The following is a 14,972-nucleotide window of genomic DNA, read 5'->3' on the forward strand; positions in this document are numbered from 1 at the left end:
TGCCACACGTGAAGTCAGTTCAGACACTGCCAGCCTGAGTCAGGTCATTCCCCTCATCAGGCTTTTGCAGAAGAAGCTGGAGACATTGAAGGAGGAGCTAACACGGAGCGATTCCGCTAGGCATGTGGGACTTGTGGATGGAGCCCTTAATTCGCTTAACAAGGATTCACGGGTGGTCAATCTGTTGAAATCAGAGCACTACATTTTGGCCACCGTGCTCGATCCTAGATTTAAAGCCTACCTTGGATCTCTCTTTCCGGCAGACACAAGTCTGCTGGGGTTGAAAGACCTGCTGGTGAGAAAATTGTCAAGTCAAGCGGAACGCGACCTGTCAACATCTCCTCCTTCACATTCTCCCGCAACTGGGGGTGCGAGGAAAAGGCTCAGAATTCCGAGCCCACCCGCTGGCGGTGATGCAGGGCAGTCTGGAGCGACTGCTGATGCTGACATCTGGTCCGGACTGAAGGACCTGACAACGATTACGGATACGGACATGTCGTCTACTGGCACTGCATATGATTCTCTCCCCATTGAAAGAATGGTGGAGGATTATATGAGTGACCGCATCCAAGTAGGCACGTCACACAGTCCGTACTTATACTGGCAGGAAAAAGAGGCAATTTGGAGGCCCTTGCACAAACTGGCTTTATTCTACCTAAGTTGCCCTCCCACAAGTGTGTACTCCGAAAGAGTGTTTAGTGCCGCCGCTCACCTTGTCAGCAATCGGCGTACGAGGTTACATCCAGAAAATGTGGAGAAGATGATGTTCATTAAAATGAATTATAATCAATTCCTCCGCGGAGACATTGACCAGCAGCAATTGCCTCCACAAAGTACACAGGGAGCTGAGATGGTGGATTCCAGTGGGGACGAATTGATAATCTGTGAGGAGGGGGATGTACACGGTGATATATTGGAGGATGATGATGAGGTGGACATCTTGCCTCTGTAGAGCCAGTTTGTGCAAGGAGAGATTAATTGCTTCTTTTTTGAGGGGGGTCCAAACCAACCCGTCATATCAGTCACAGTCGTGTGGCAGACCCTGTCACTGAAATGATGGGTTGGTTAAAGTGTGCATGTCCTGTTTTGTTTATACAACATAAGGGTGGGTGGGAGGGCCCAAGGACAATTCCATCTTGCACCTCTTTTTTCTTTTATTTTTCTTTGCGTCATGTGCTGTTTGGGGAGGGTTTTTTGGAAGGGCCATCCTGCGTGACACTGCAGTGCCACTCCTAGATGGGCCCGGTGTTTGTGTCGGCCACTAGGGTCGCTTATCTTACTCACACAGTCAGCTACCTCATTGCGCCTCTTTTTTTCTTTGCGTCATGTGCTGTTTGGGGAGGGTTTTTTGGAAGGGACATCCTGCGTGACACTGCAGTGCCACTCCTAGATGGGCCCGGTGTTTGTGTCGGCCACTAGGGTCGCTTATCTTACTCACACAGTCAGCTACCTCATTGCGCCTCTTTTTTTCTTTGCGTCATGTGCTGTTTGGGGAGGGTTTTTTGGAAGGGACATCCTGCGTGACACTGCAGTGCCACTCCTAGATGGGCCCGGTGTTTGTGTCGGCCACTAGGGTCGCTTATCTTACTCACACAGTCAGCTACCTCATTGCGCCTCTTTTTTTCTTTGCGTCATGTGCTGTTTGGGGAGGGTTTTTTGGAAGGGACATCCTGCGTGACACTGCAGTGCCACTCCTAGATGGGCCCGGTGTTTGTGTCGGCCACTAGGGTCGCTTATCTTACTCACACAGCTACCTCATTGCGCCTCTTTTTTTCTTTGCGTCATGTGCTGTTTGGGGAGGGTTTTTTGGAAGGGACATCCTGCGTGACACTGCAGTGCCACTCCTAGATGGGCCCGGTGTTTGTGTCGGCCACTAGGGTCGCTTATCTTACTCACACAGTCAGCTACCTCATTGCGCCTCTTTTTTTCTTTGCGTCATGTGCTGTTTGGGGAGGGTTTTTTGGAAGGGACATCCTGCGTGACACTGCAGTGCCACTCCTAGATGGGCCCGGTGTTTGTGTCGGCCACTAGGGTCGCTTATCTTACTCACACAGCTACCTCATTGTGCCTCTTTTTTTCTTTGCGTCATGTGCTGTTTGGGGAGGGTTTTTTGGAAGGGACATCCTGCGTGACACTGCAGTGCCACTCTTAGATGGGCCCGGTGTTTGTGTCGGCCACTAGGGTCGCTTATCTTACTCACACAGCGACCTCGGTGCAAATTTTAGGACTAAAAATAATATTGTGAGGTGTGAGGTATTCAGAATAGACTGAAAATGAGTGGAAATTATGGTTTTTGAGGTTAATAATACTTTGGGATCAAAATGACCCCCAAATTCTATGATTTAAGCTGTTTTTTAGGGTTTTTTGAAAAAAACACCCGAATCCAAAACACACCCGAATCCGACAAAAAAAATTCGGTGAGGTTTTGCCAAAACGCGGTCGAACCCAAAACACGGCCGCGGAACCGAACCCAAAACCAAAACACAAAACCCGAAAAATTTCCGGCGCTCATCTCTACCAACAATATGTATTTTAGACTGCTATTTGATGATGATGAGGAGGAGGAGGAGAAGGAGGAGGAGGATAATAATAATAATAATAATAATGCTTTACCTAGATAGTGCCATTCTTCATAATATGAATTTAGTTATAGATATATAACACATTTTAATGTATGGTTTATGTGAATTTCTTACAATACAGGGAATAAGTGAAAATGCTGTCAGAGGGGAAAAAAATGATAGATAGATAGATAGATAGATAGATAGATAGATAGATAGATAGATAGATAGATAGATAGATAGATAGATAGACTGTGTGTGTAGATAGATAGATAGATAGATAGATAGATAGATAGATAGATAGATAGATAGATAGATAGATAGATAGATAGATAGATAGATAGATAGATAGATAGATAGATAGATAGATAGACAGAGAGTGTGTGTGTGTGTGTGTGTGTGTGTGTGTGTGTGTGTGTGTGTGTGTAGATAGATAGATAGATAGATAGATAGATAGATAGATAGATAGATAGATAGATAGATAGATAGATAGAGGACTATGAGACTACCCTTAAGAGATTTTTTGTTTATATTATACTGAAAATGTATATGGTTTATCTTTTGTAACTTCTCAGTTAGTGTAAGGATACTTTTATTGTAATATTTTATTAAAATAAGTTAAACTATGTTACATGCTATTATATGTGTTTGGAACATTTTTATTTATTTTTTTGCCTTGGCACGTGTTACTACTACACTCAGTAATGTATAAATGTAGCATAAGATTTCGGGTAGATTCACAAACTTGGTGTAAGTTTTACGCCAGTAGTTTGAACTGTTCCAAAGCATCCTATGCATCCAAATTCAGAATTTATTTGCCTTTTATTCCAACAGAAATTCAAATTTGTTTGATCAATTTATTATAAGTAATTGTAAGAATACCGTTTGTTGTCATTTCTTTATTGCTGTTTTATTAATCATACGGTTACCAGGTTACCACATTCGGGTTTCTTGTCCTCCTTACACTAGCTAAAAAAAAGTATTCAGTGAGGCAGGGCATATAAATCTTATGTTGTCACTGGTGCAATAATTTACCTCTGCTTTCCCAAACCAGATGCCTTACTTGTCATGGAGCTTTGTGACCTGTTTGCTGGAATTATTAGGGGAGTGTAGGATTGCGTTCACACTAGGTGGGAGGTGGGACACTGGGTGTTACAGTGTATTAATTAGTGCGGGTTATTAGCAGGTGACAAGGCAGCTGTTTCACATGTCTAAGGAATGCATCCACCTTGCTCCAAAGCTCCCTATAGTAGATACTGATTTGCTGGTTTATCACCCTAAATAGGGCCTTCTTTTATCCCAAGAGAATGAAAACTTTGGAGCACAAGTTTAACCACTGGAATAGTTCCTTCCATTACTTTGAAAAACAAAAAACAAAAACAAAAACAGTTTCCATAGTTATAATGCTATATGCATGTGCAGTTATGTGCTACTCCATTTGGAACAAATTGCACAACTTTCTTATACTGTACTGTATGTAAATCATTTAGGATTCAAACAGCAATAAGAGTTACAGTGGACCTGGACACATGTGGCCAGATGTACTAAGCCTAAAAAGTGATAAATATCACTGTGATAAAGTACCAGCCAATTGGCTCCTAACTGTCATTTTTCAAACACAGCCTGTGACATGACAATTAGGAGCCGATTGGCTGGTGCTTTATCACAGTGATATTTATCACTTTTCAGGCTTAGTACATCTCCCCCATGGAATAACCTATTGCATCTGCTTATGGCCAGAGAGGGCCTGAGTCTAGCACAAAGTGGCCACAAGTGCAGCAGTCTGCAGTAGCCAGATTGACTACCTTATACTAATGCAGGTATCACTCCGTCAAGTGCCCACGCTGCTTCCCGCATATAGTCCCATTGCTCACCTCTATTCTGGCCACATACATCATAATAAGTTCCGGCACTTGCACCCATGCAATGCTGAGTGCAAATGATCCGTCTAAAACAGACTACACACCTATGACACTGTTCTGTGCTTCCACGAGGTTACAAACCCAGCTGCCCCCAGAAATGCAGTTTCACTGAAAGTTCACTCAACATCCATCTTGTACCGGCCTCCTTGTTATTGCGACGCTTCCTGCGGCACATGTGCAGACCGCGTTTGCTGTTTATGACACAACTGCGCAGTCTGCGGAAATTTATGAGATGTGTCTAGTTTTTGCACTTACATCTTACTCAAGACTCAGGGTCACAGTGTGTAATATACTCTGCAGTTATATTGTGTATAAGCCAGGCCTCCTATAGTTGTGATGCTAACTGCATACCATGTACTAATGTACTATAGAAAAAAAATATCCTTCTTCATCATCTTCAGGGGAAATTTGAGGAAAAATTACTTCACAGAAAGGGTAGTGGATAAGTGGAATAGCCTCCCATCAGAGGTGGTAGAGGCTAAGACAGTGGAGCAATTTAAACATGCATGGGATAGACATAAGGATATCCTTACACAGAAATAAGGATCAAACAAGCTTAGAGAAAAAAATAATGTAATAAAAAAAAAGGGGCAGACTAGATGGGCCAAGTGGTTCTTATCTGCCGTCAAATTCTATGTTTCTATCTTTACTAGGAAAATTAGGCTGGTAAAGATAGTATTGAAATAATAAGTATACTAAGAAAAATGTTCTGTAAATCGTAAAACGATGTAGGCCGATGTCTAATTAATCTGTATGGGGATTCTGGCATAAACCAGTGATTATGTTAATGAGTGCCCCCCTTTTCTACAACCCTGGTGCGTGTTTTCTGTCCTCAGTTGTGCCTCCATGTCTCGTATTACTGGCTCTTGGTTTCCTGTCATATTCGCTTTCTCTTATGTTCACTCTGTCACTGTCTGTCACATTTCAGTTAATTCTTCCACTCACTCCAGTAGATTTGCATGTGATTGTGTATAGGAACAGCAGGGATATTGGCCCTTAACTCTGTAGAATTCAGCTATTTATTGTAAAACTTCTCGCGCTGCGTGCCTGTCTTCCTTTTCCTGAGTGTTCCACGTTTAGGATTGCATTTATCAGGTCAGGTTAGTTATCTCAGACGTAGCCGTTTCATGACAACTATACGCTGAATAGCTGTTTGCAATAACACATGCTTTTGTGGGTGATACACAATAGTTTGAATATTAATTCTAAGGTGAAATTCCTTATGTCAGCATGCACATGGCATCTGTTTTATTTTCCAATCCCTGTGACGTCATATGTTGTACAAGGAGTGTGTTTGCCATCTGGCTAGTTCACCGCCAAATGGCCCTTGAAAGACACTGCAGTACGTAGCTGTCTTAGTATAACCATGAGATTTCTTAGGCACAATGTAGTAGAGGGTCATGGATCCATCACTTATTGGCGTATGTTATAGTTCCTTACTAAGATATTAGAGAGGGAAAATTCCCTATTTTAACAGGTGAATGTTGTGTCAGAGATCTGAGAAACAGCCTCTCACTTTAGAGATCTGAGAAACAGCCTCTCACTTAGGGGAATATTTACTAAGCAGTGATAAGAGTGGAGAAGTGCGCCAGTGGAGAAATTTCCAAATCAACCAATCAGCAGCTCTGTATGATTTTATAGTATGCAAATTATAGATGTTACTTCAGTGCTGATTGGTTGCCATGGGCAACTTCTCCACTGGCTCACTTCTCCAATCTTATCACTGCTTAGTAAATGTACCCCTAATACTGATAACTGTTGTGCTTGTGAAAAGATATCAGAGAAAGAATCAAGTCTCCCAATTGTAATAATGCTGAAGGTATTTCAGTTCACGTCTAATGTTTGAATGTAGAAGTTTGAAACAGTCCAAATGTCATTTTATTTTGTTGATGTTTTTGTTGTCAATCCTATTTGACATATGGGGTATTTATTTATTATTTACAGTCTCTTATATAGCGCAGTATATTCTGTTGCGCTTTACAATTGGAACAACAGTAATAGAACAAAACTGGGTAAAAACAGACAGACATAGAGGCTGGGATTCCCTACTCGCAAGCTTACAATCTATAGGTATATTTAATAAAAGTCGATTTGGGTTGAAGTTTGGTCGATTTTTGATCGATTTTGTGTTTAAGGGTTCTAAATAACACATTTGCTACCTGATGATTTTTTACATCATTAAAATAACTGTAAAAAATCACCTGTTAGTAAATGGAATTTAGACCCTGAAATCCAAACATCGACAAACCGTTGACCAAAAATCCAAAAATGTGTGATGTAGACCCCGAAACACTAAATTGATCAAAAATGGACCAAACATTGACAAAAAATTATCAAAAATTAGCCAAATCGATTTTTAGTAAATATACCCCCTAGAGACTTCTTACGAAAGAGGACCCTGATATTTTAAGTAAATTATGATAGTGCGAATGGTGGCTAGTACAGTGGTTAGCATTGCTGCCTCACAGTGCTGAAGTCTAGGATTCAATTCCCACTAGAGTTGTCTGTGTGGAGTTTGTATGTTCCTTACGTGTATGCACAGGTTTCCTCTGGGTACTATGGTTTCCGCCCAGATTGTGACAAATACATATTAACCCTAGTGTGTGTACATGTGGTTGGGAATTTAGGGGGAGATGTATCAAACCTTAGAGAGAGATTAAGGAGTCTATTTACTAAGCCTTGGAGAGAGAAATAAAGTACCAACCAACCAGTTTCTGTCATTTTTCAAACACAACCTGTAACATGGCAGTTAAGAGCTGATTGTTTGGTAACTTATCTCTCTCCAAGTCTTAATACATAAACCGCATAGTACCAATCAGCTCCTAATTCATTTTTCAAACACAGATGTGAATGGTCAAATATTCTCTGCAAAGTTCTGCGTAGTATGTGTGTGCTATGTAAATAACTGTAAAGACTATATAGATTATTAGCAGATTCACAAATTGATTAGTTTAGCATTGCACAGCTAGACAAATCAAAAATAAAATAATGAAATGCTAAGTATTGTACAGGTTGTGCATACTGTAAGTATACCTTATTAGCCTGGGAATTTCAACAAAACTATCTGTCCCTGGATTCAGTCATTTGTCTCCAATATAATATGAAAAGATGTTTAGTCGGCAGACTTGGAAGACAAGAATGTATGTGATGTTTTTGTAGGGTGTAGTAGAGTATGCCGGCGGTCGGGCTCCCGGCGACCAGCATACCGGCGCCGGGAGCCCGACTGCCGGCTTACCGACAGTGTGGCAAGCGCAAATGAGCCTCTTGCGGGCTCACTGTGCTCGCCATGCTGCGGGCACGGTGGCGCGCTACGCGCGCCACGCTATTTTATTCTCCCTCCAGGGGGGTCGAGGACCCCCACGAGGGAGAATAAGTGTCGGTATTCCAGCTGTCGGGATTCCGGCACCGGTATACTATGCGCCGGGATCCCAACAGCCGACATACTGAAGACCACCCGTTTATGTACAGTTGTTGCAGCACTGCATTCTAGTTCATGGATGGCATATCTCACTAACTTCCTATTTTTCTCTTTTGCTTTCCATGGAAATCCTCCAACTTCACCAACCCTACACAATCTTGTCACTTTGCTCATCAGAACCCTGCCTCATGGAGAGATCACGATGACGCAGTATCGACGCATTCTGCTGGAACGCCGGGACCCTCCAGTGGTGGGCATGCTTCACAAAGTGGTGACAACAGCAGTGAGCAAGGTATGAAACCCTTTTCAATGTATGGTGTGACTAACTAGAATTGCCAGAAATATTTCCAGTTATTGCCTACTAAGTATAATTAACTGAGTAATATCCCTTTCCCATTGCATCAATAACCTGGGTTATATTACCGGGTCTACCCGGGTCACGGCTTGGTGTAAAAGGGTGCTTAAAAAGTACCCAGGTTGACTTATCTGGGGATCAGACCCTGGTGGTCACCAGGGTCAAACACGTGAAGGACCGTGGTAGCCTGCCGTGTAAACAGTGTAAATGCTAAAAGACTCTGGAGAGCCAAATCAACGGCACTTGGAGATGATGTCATCTCCAAGCGCCAGCAGAGGGAAGACTCACCACTAACCTGGGTCCAGCTGCGGTGTGAATGGGGTTTCAAGCCGCTGTGACGCGTCTTGAAACTGTGTTCAATAACCCAGGTCAGAGCCGGGTTTTTGGTGGAATAGGGCTATTAGGGTGTTATTATTTATCATTCTAGAATGATGCACGCAGTCCACTCTTGTCTGGTTTGTTACAGAAGTGTTTAAATATATATATATATATTGGCAGCCATTTGTGTTGAACTGATTGTCACTTGTTACACTGACTTGGATCTAGTCATGATATGCAAAGCCAGAAAATATATGCTTTTCAAATCATATGTATTATCATAATGGAAGAGACAATCAGAGTGGTGAGAAGTGTCTTTGAGGTTTATCCTTATTTAAAGCTAGCTATACAACTTAAGATTTTACGTACAACCAACCAATACGCTGGTTGGAGGGAAAATCTGGTTATGAATGGGAGCAACTGACAATGGACCCGATTGCTCCCAAATGCTGGAAAACATACAAAAATGGATGTTCAGACAAATTGGATTTAACCAATTAGTTTGAATGACAGGTTTTTTTTTGTCTGTTTTCAAGTGTTTGGGAGCAAATTGTCAAATGCCATTTGTTCAATCCAAATTCAGATTTCCACTACAACCAGCATATTGGTTGGCTGGTGGACCAGAAAATCTTAAAGTGTATGGCCAGCTTTAATGAGCAAAATGGACGCTCAGATATGTATTCTGAGGTTTGTTTTGCTTTTACTTATTATTACACATCTGAATTAATAATAGGTGAATGTACTTTATTAGATTTTTATGTTGTTCTTTAAGCACTTTAACACAAGTAGCTTTTCTGTCTAATATCCTACTGGTTGTTTTTCATGTGGTTTTGTGCTGGTTACATGTAAGATTGCTGTCATAACGCCTTACATATGTGCGTGCTGCACCAATTTCAGTTTGTTATAAGTCATTCCTCTGCTCTTGTGTTGACCCGTTTTGGTTATTTTGACCTTGACATTTCCTGTTGGCAAGTGGTAAGATCCACTATGATGTAATGATCAATATTATTATTCCAAAAAGGAGGATTGTTGTAACCCCATAAACCTATGATATTTGCCATACAATGACTCCAAATGTCATGATCAGCATGCTGTCAGTGATATCAGTATTGTTATCTGTTTGCAGTTTGTGTAGCTGATATGTTATACAGAAGTGCCCCCCATGGCCCTAACTGTGTGGAGTTTGTATATTCTCCCCATACTTGTGTGATGTTTCCTCCGGGTACTCTGGTTTCCAGCCACAATCCAAAAATATACTGGAAGGTTAATTGAAAATAAACCCTAGTGTACTGTATAAGTGTGTGTGTGGGCGGGATGTACTAAAGGAAAAATGCCGTAAAACCCTCGAACACGGGAATTTTACTGTATTTTCAAATGTACAAAGACCCTACCGCCGGTTTTTCGCCATCCAGGGTATCGCCATCTCTGGATGGCAATACCCTATAGAAGCCTATGGGCTTCTTCTCGCTGACCGCCGCAGACGTCTGCCCCCCTCCCCCCCAGCATACCTTCCTCCAGGCTGCCCTGGAACCGGAAGGTAGTCTCCTCCTCCCTCTAGCAACGCAGCCGGAGGTCCTTCCGGCTGCAGGGGGGAGGAGGAGGCGCCGGGGGCAGCCTGCTGCTGCTTCCCAGTGTTGCAGGAGTCTGGAGAGCCGAGGGAGATGACGGAGACCCCTCACAGGTATCGTGGGGGCCTCTGTCACCGCATTGCAATATTGACCGCATATGATAGTACATATGCGATCAACATCGCTGCGATAAACGGCGAGAGGCAGCGATGTATCTTAATACATCCCGCGTGTGTGTGTGTGTGTGTGTGTGTGTGTGTGTGTGTGTGTGTGTGTGTGTGTGTGTGTGTGTTTAGGGCAGACTACATGGCCAAGTGGCTTTTATCTGCCATCAAATTCTATGTTTCAATGTTTATGTTTCTAAGGGGTAGATGTATTCTCTGTTGTTATGGGGGAGAAGTGATGAGCGGATTCGGTTTTACTCGGTTCTCAAAACCGAATCTTATTGGCTATCCAGAACACGTGACATCAGTGAGCCAATAAGATTCGGTTTTGAGAACCGAGTAAAACCGAGTAAAACCGAATCCGCTCATCACTTCTCCCCCATGTAAGACTGCAATGGTGCGTACTCAGTGACAGGGGTGACTGCCAGCTCCAGGCTGCATGTGAGGTCTCGCTATAGTAGCGAGATCTTGCGCATGCACACTGGAGCCGGCCGGGGAAGACACAGCGATTTATCGATAGGATGATGCACTGTGTGCTGTGGCAGTGATCGCCGGAGGGGGGAGTTTTCATTTACCTCTAAGTGTAGTAACTCTTGGTGGAGAGAACAGATTAGAAACATAGGGGCATATTTATCAAGCCTTGGAGAGTGATAAATAGCACTGTGATAAAGTACCAGCCAATCAGCTCCTAACTTCCACGTTACAGGCTGTGTTTGCAAAATGACAGTTAGGAGCTGATTGGTTGATACTTTATTACCGTTCTATTCATCACTCTCCAAGGCTCGATAAATCTGGGCAACAGAATTTGATGGCCGATAAGAACCACTTGGTCCATCTAATCCGCCCCAAACACACGTACAAAACCTACCAGTATATTTTTGGTCTGTGGAAGGAAACCGGAGTACCCAGAGGAAGCCCACACTAGCACATTTTGGGCCGTGGTGGGAATCAAACCTTCTAAAGAGGACCAGTGGTGATGTCTATAGCAAGCAATCAGATGCTAGCTATTATTTATCTGGTACATTCTATACAATTATAAAGCTAGAACCTCATTGGTTACTATAAGTAACACCTCCACTGGTTCTCTGTAGAAGTTTTATAAATCACTTATATAATTTAAAGCACATTTGAGCTATTTATAGCTATGTCATAATTCGTGTATTATATTTACAGATTTCAGCTGTTAGGATAAAGGTTTCTTTATTCTCATGCATGGGTACATTTATAATGTCTACATAGCCTTTGGGACCTGTACGGACTGTATGTTATGTGCTTGTTGGGTCGCTTTGTATTCCCCACTGTACATTCTGATCTCCTCTGTGGTGTGTGGAACCTGACTGAACTCTATGGAACTTGTCTGTTCTGCTTGGAATGCTCCGTTTGCTCTTCTAGGAACATTGTGGATGTGTGTGGAACTTGCCATGGCTGTGTTGTGTGCCGTATCTCAGGCCCCTTCTTGTTGTAGCAGGTTTTTCATAAGAACAGAGCTGAAAGAGAGTGAAGTATATCTCCTGCCTTTAACTTCATAGACGTCAGATTTTAGTAGCAAACTGTGAGGTTTAAATAGAAAACGCATGAGCAGATTTGGAAGGTCACCACTTGCAACAACTCCCATGCTCTGCATTCTGTCCTGCTTGCGTGTGAACAAATGTGTTCGCTGCCGACATATTTTCAGGGATCTGCTGCTAATCACTGGACTGTTTTTAAGCGTGAAAGTCTTTAAAAAAATAAAAATAAAATTAATTATTTTAAGTATGTTACTTCCACTAATATGTTCCCACAATGAACTTAACTCATAGTTTCCTATTTTCTGTAGAATGTTCTATGCTCTATTGCTGTAAGTTAGTATGCAATCTGTGAGCACTAGGTGATCGTCAGAAAGGTAACCAGAATATCCATGACGCTATAGAAGCCAGTTTATTAAGCGCTACATTTTTACCATGATCATCTGTTATGGCCGCAGTAATAGATGCATTATCATTTAAGTCATGTCGGAAGAGTGCATTTAATTACTTTCCTCTATTAAAAGCTCCTTCACAGCTTGGATATCGCCGGATTGAAGGAGATGTTTGTACTGGGCATGTGTGAGAACACTATAGCTGCAAGAGAGGGACGTGAAGACCCCTGTCTGGCGAAATTGTGACTTCTAGGCCAAAGATGGCGTTAGCTATGGGGCATTTGAGATATCTCCTGCATTCAGCCTTTGGTAACTAGCAGGGATACTAAAATCGTAATTTTCCTGGGGGGAAAGGCATTAATTAATTAGCTCCATAGATTGAAAGTGGTCATGCAGAAGTTAGAGACGAGCGAGGTATGCCACTTGGAGAGTGTACAGCACTGCTTATACTAACAGTAGCATAGGAGAATTCCTTGGGATGCACAAGAGGAGGGGGCGCAATGGAATTCTTTACCCTCAGGAACAGGTTTTGCTAAACTGCCCAGAGGGTTCACACACAGATCACAAATCAGATTCCAGCACATTATTCACATGCCACTGCTGCAAGCTCTTTATTTGTGTTATTATTCCGTTAAATATTTGTTGTAACCACGTACAGGCTCCACTTACAGGCACTTGTCTGAGAGAGGCCCTCTATTGCCAGCGCAAGCCGGCTCTGCGTTGCTGGCTGTCGGACAGTCATCCTTCTGGCTCTTACTCACCGTGTAGTATTTTTTTTATCATTTGCGAAATATAAAAAAATAAATATTTAGGTAAGTCTAATGAATGGTAACTATTTACTCACGTAATCTGCACTGCCAGTAAACCTATATTCTGTACGTATACATATACGTACAGAATGAGATAGCAGATAAGACACACCTAAGTCTGCAGTTCTCTTAACTGCTGTAAAACCACCAGACCTTAATGCAAAGTTGACAGTCTCTTGAGACAAAATATATTCCAGGGCTACAACTTATAACGCATATTTATAATAGTTTATATAAATCATTACATACATTTTAGGACTACAGGAAAACAAATGGAATTCTTTTATACTGTCTGTCTATGCATAAATCTAAACGGCCTATTTAGCAAACCCTTATTCTGGCATAAACAGCAGTTTTCACTAGAGACAGTGGCCCTCATTCCGAGTCGTTCGCTCGGTAATTTTCTTCGCATCGCAGCGTTTTCTGCTTAGTACGCATGCGCAATGTTCGCACTGCGACTGCGCCAAGTAATTTTGCTATGAAGATAGTTTTTTTACTCACGGCTTTTTCTTCGCTCCGGCGATCGTAGTGTGATTGACAGGAAATGGGTGTTACTGGGCGGAAACACGGCGTTTTATGGGCGTGTCGATAAAAACGCTACCGTTTCCGGAAAAAACGCGGGAGTGGCTGGAGAAACGGAGGAGTGTCTGGGCGAACGCTGGGTGTGTTTATGACGTCAAACCAGGAACGACAAGCAGTGAACTGATCGCAGATGCCGAGTAAGTCTGAAGCTACTCTGAAACTGCTAAGTAGTTTGTAATCGCAATATTGCGAATACATCGTTCGCAATTTTAAGAAGCTAAGATTCACTCCCAGTAGGCGGCGGCTTAGCGTGTGTAACTCTGCTAAAATCGCCTTGCGAGCGAACAACTCGGAATGAGGGCCAGTGTCATTTTAAGTTCAGGAATAGGAGACCCCAAGAAATCACTGATGTCTCTGATATATTCATAGTTAATTGAGGATACTACTGCTGCTGCTCCCATATATTTCTATGAGACGGCAAAATGATCTAATTTATCACGCTCCGAAAAGCTTACCTTTGCCAGTTATTGTAACTATATATCCTTGGGCGGTCCTCTCTCCTAGGTAGTGCTTGGTAGAAGGCTATTTCATAATAGAATATTATGGGGTACATTTACTAAGCAGTGATAAGAGCGGAGAAGTGAGCCAGTGGAGATATTTCCCCATCAACCAATCAGCAGCTCTGTATCATTTTATAGTATGCAAATTATAGATGTTACTTCAGTGCTGATTGGTTGCCATGTGCAACTTCTCCACTGGCTCATTTCTCTGCTCTTATCACTGCTTAGTAAATGTACTCCTAAGGGTTAACCATGTGACAGCAGTAGCAAAAAAAAGCCTCATTTGGGCATAAACTGAATTCCAAAACAGGCTGGGACAGCAACTGCGAAGTCCTGGAATTGCAAACACCCCTTCCCTGCTGGACTCTACATTATCACTTAAGTGTAAACAGCTGTCTCCTTCTATAGGTTCCAACTCATAGTGTGAGCGAAACGTGCATTGCTCCGTTGATGAGCAGACTTCATTTTTCATTATGACACAATACTCTCCAATGTTTTGAGATGTCTTGAAGATTGCTTTCATTCTTTTTTACTTTTTTTTTAGACTAAAGTTATTTTAAAAAAATTTTTTATGACAGACACGTAAATTGTCACATGCATCAGAAGAGATGGAATCAGACTAGGCCGAGACAGAATATAGTTCGTTCCAGCTAAAATGTGTTATTTATAAACTTATTTACACCAAGAGAGACGAAATGTGCTGTAAATATCTGCATCCGCTAAATGCAGCACTGTCTTCTGATTTGAGCGCTGTTTGACGTTTCCAGTGAATAATACGTTCAGTTTTGGCAGTGACTGAGGCAAAAGGGATACTTTAGAAATAAGTATACACTTATCACTAAAACATATTGCAAGTGGTTGCATTCATACACAGGGCA

The 14,972-nt window shown here is 42.2% G+C and overlaps 1 protein-coding gene across 6 annotated transcripts in view; it reads left to right on the plus strand.

The window, feature by feature from the left end:
- MEIS2 (Meis homeobox 2) overlaps window positions 1–14,972 on the plus strand; it is a 191,243-nt gene that overhangs the window by 28,800 nt on the left and 147,471 nt on the right. For all 6 annotated transcript variants that reach the window (XM_063948048.1, XM_063948050.1, XM_063948049.1 and 3 more), the window contains exon 7: window positions 8,079–8,193. In XM_063948048.1, coding sequence (XP_063804118.1) covers window positions 8,079–8,193 — 115 coding nt within the window. The remainder of the gene's footprint in view (window positions 1–8,078; window positions 8,194–14,972) is intronic.

The sequence above is a fragment of the Pseudophryne corroboree genome, chromosome 12, assembly GCF_028390025.1.
Source record: "Pseudophryne corroboree isolate aPseCor3 chromosome 12, aPseCor3.hap2, whole genome shotgun sequence".
Classification (NCBI taxonomy): Eukaryota; Metazoa; Chordata; class Amphibia; order Anura; family Myobatrachidae; genus Pseudophryne; species Pseudophryne corroboree.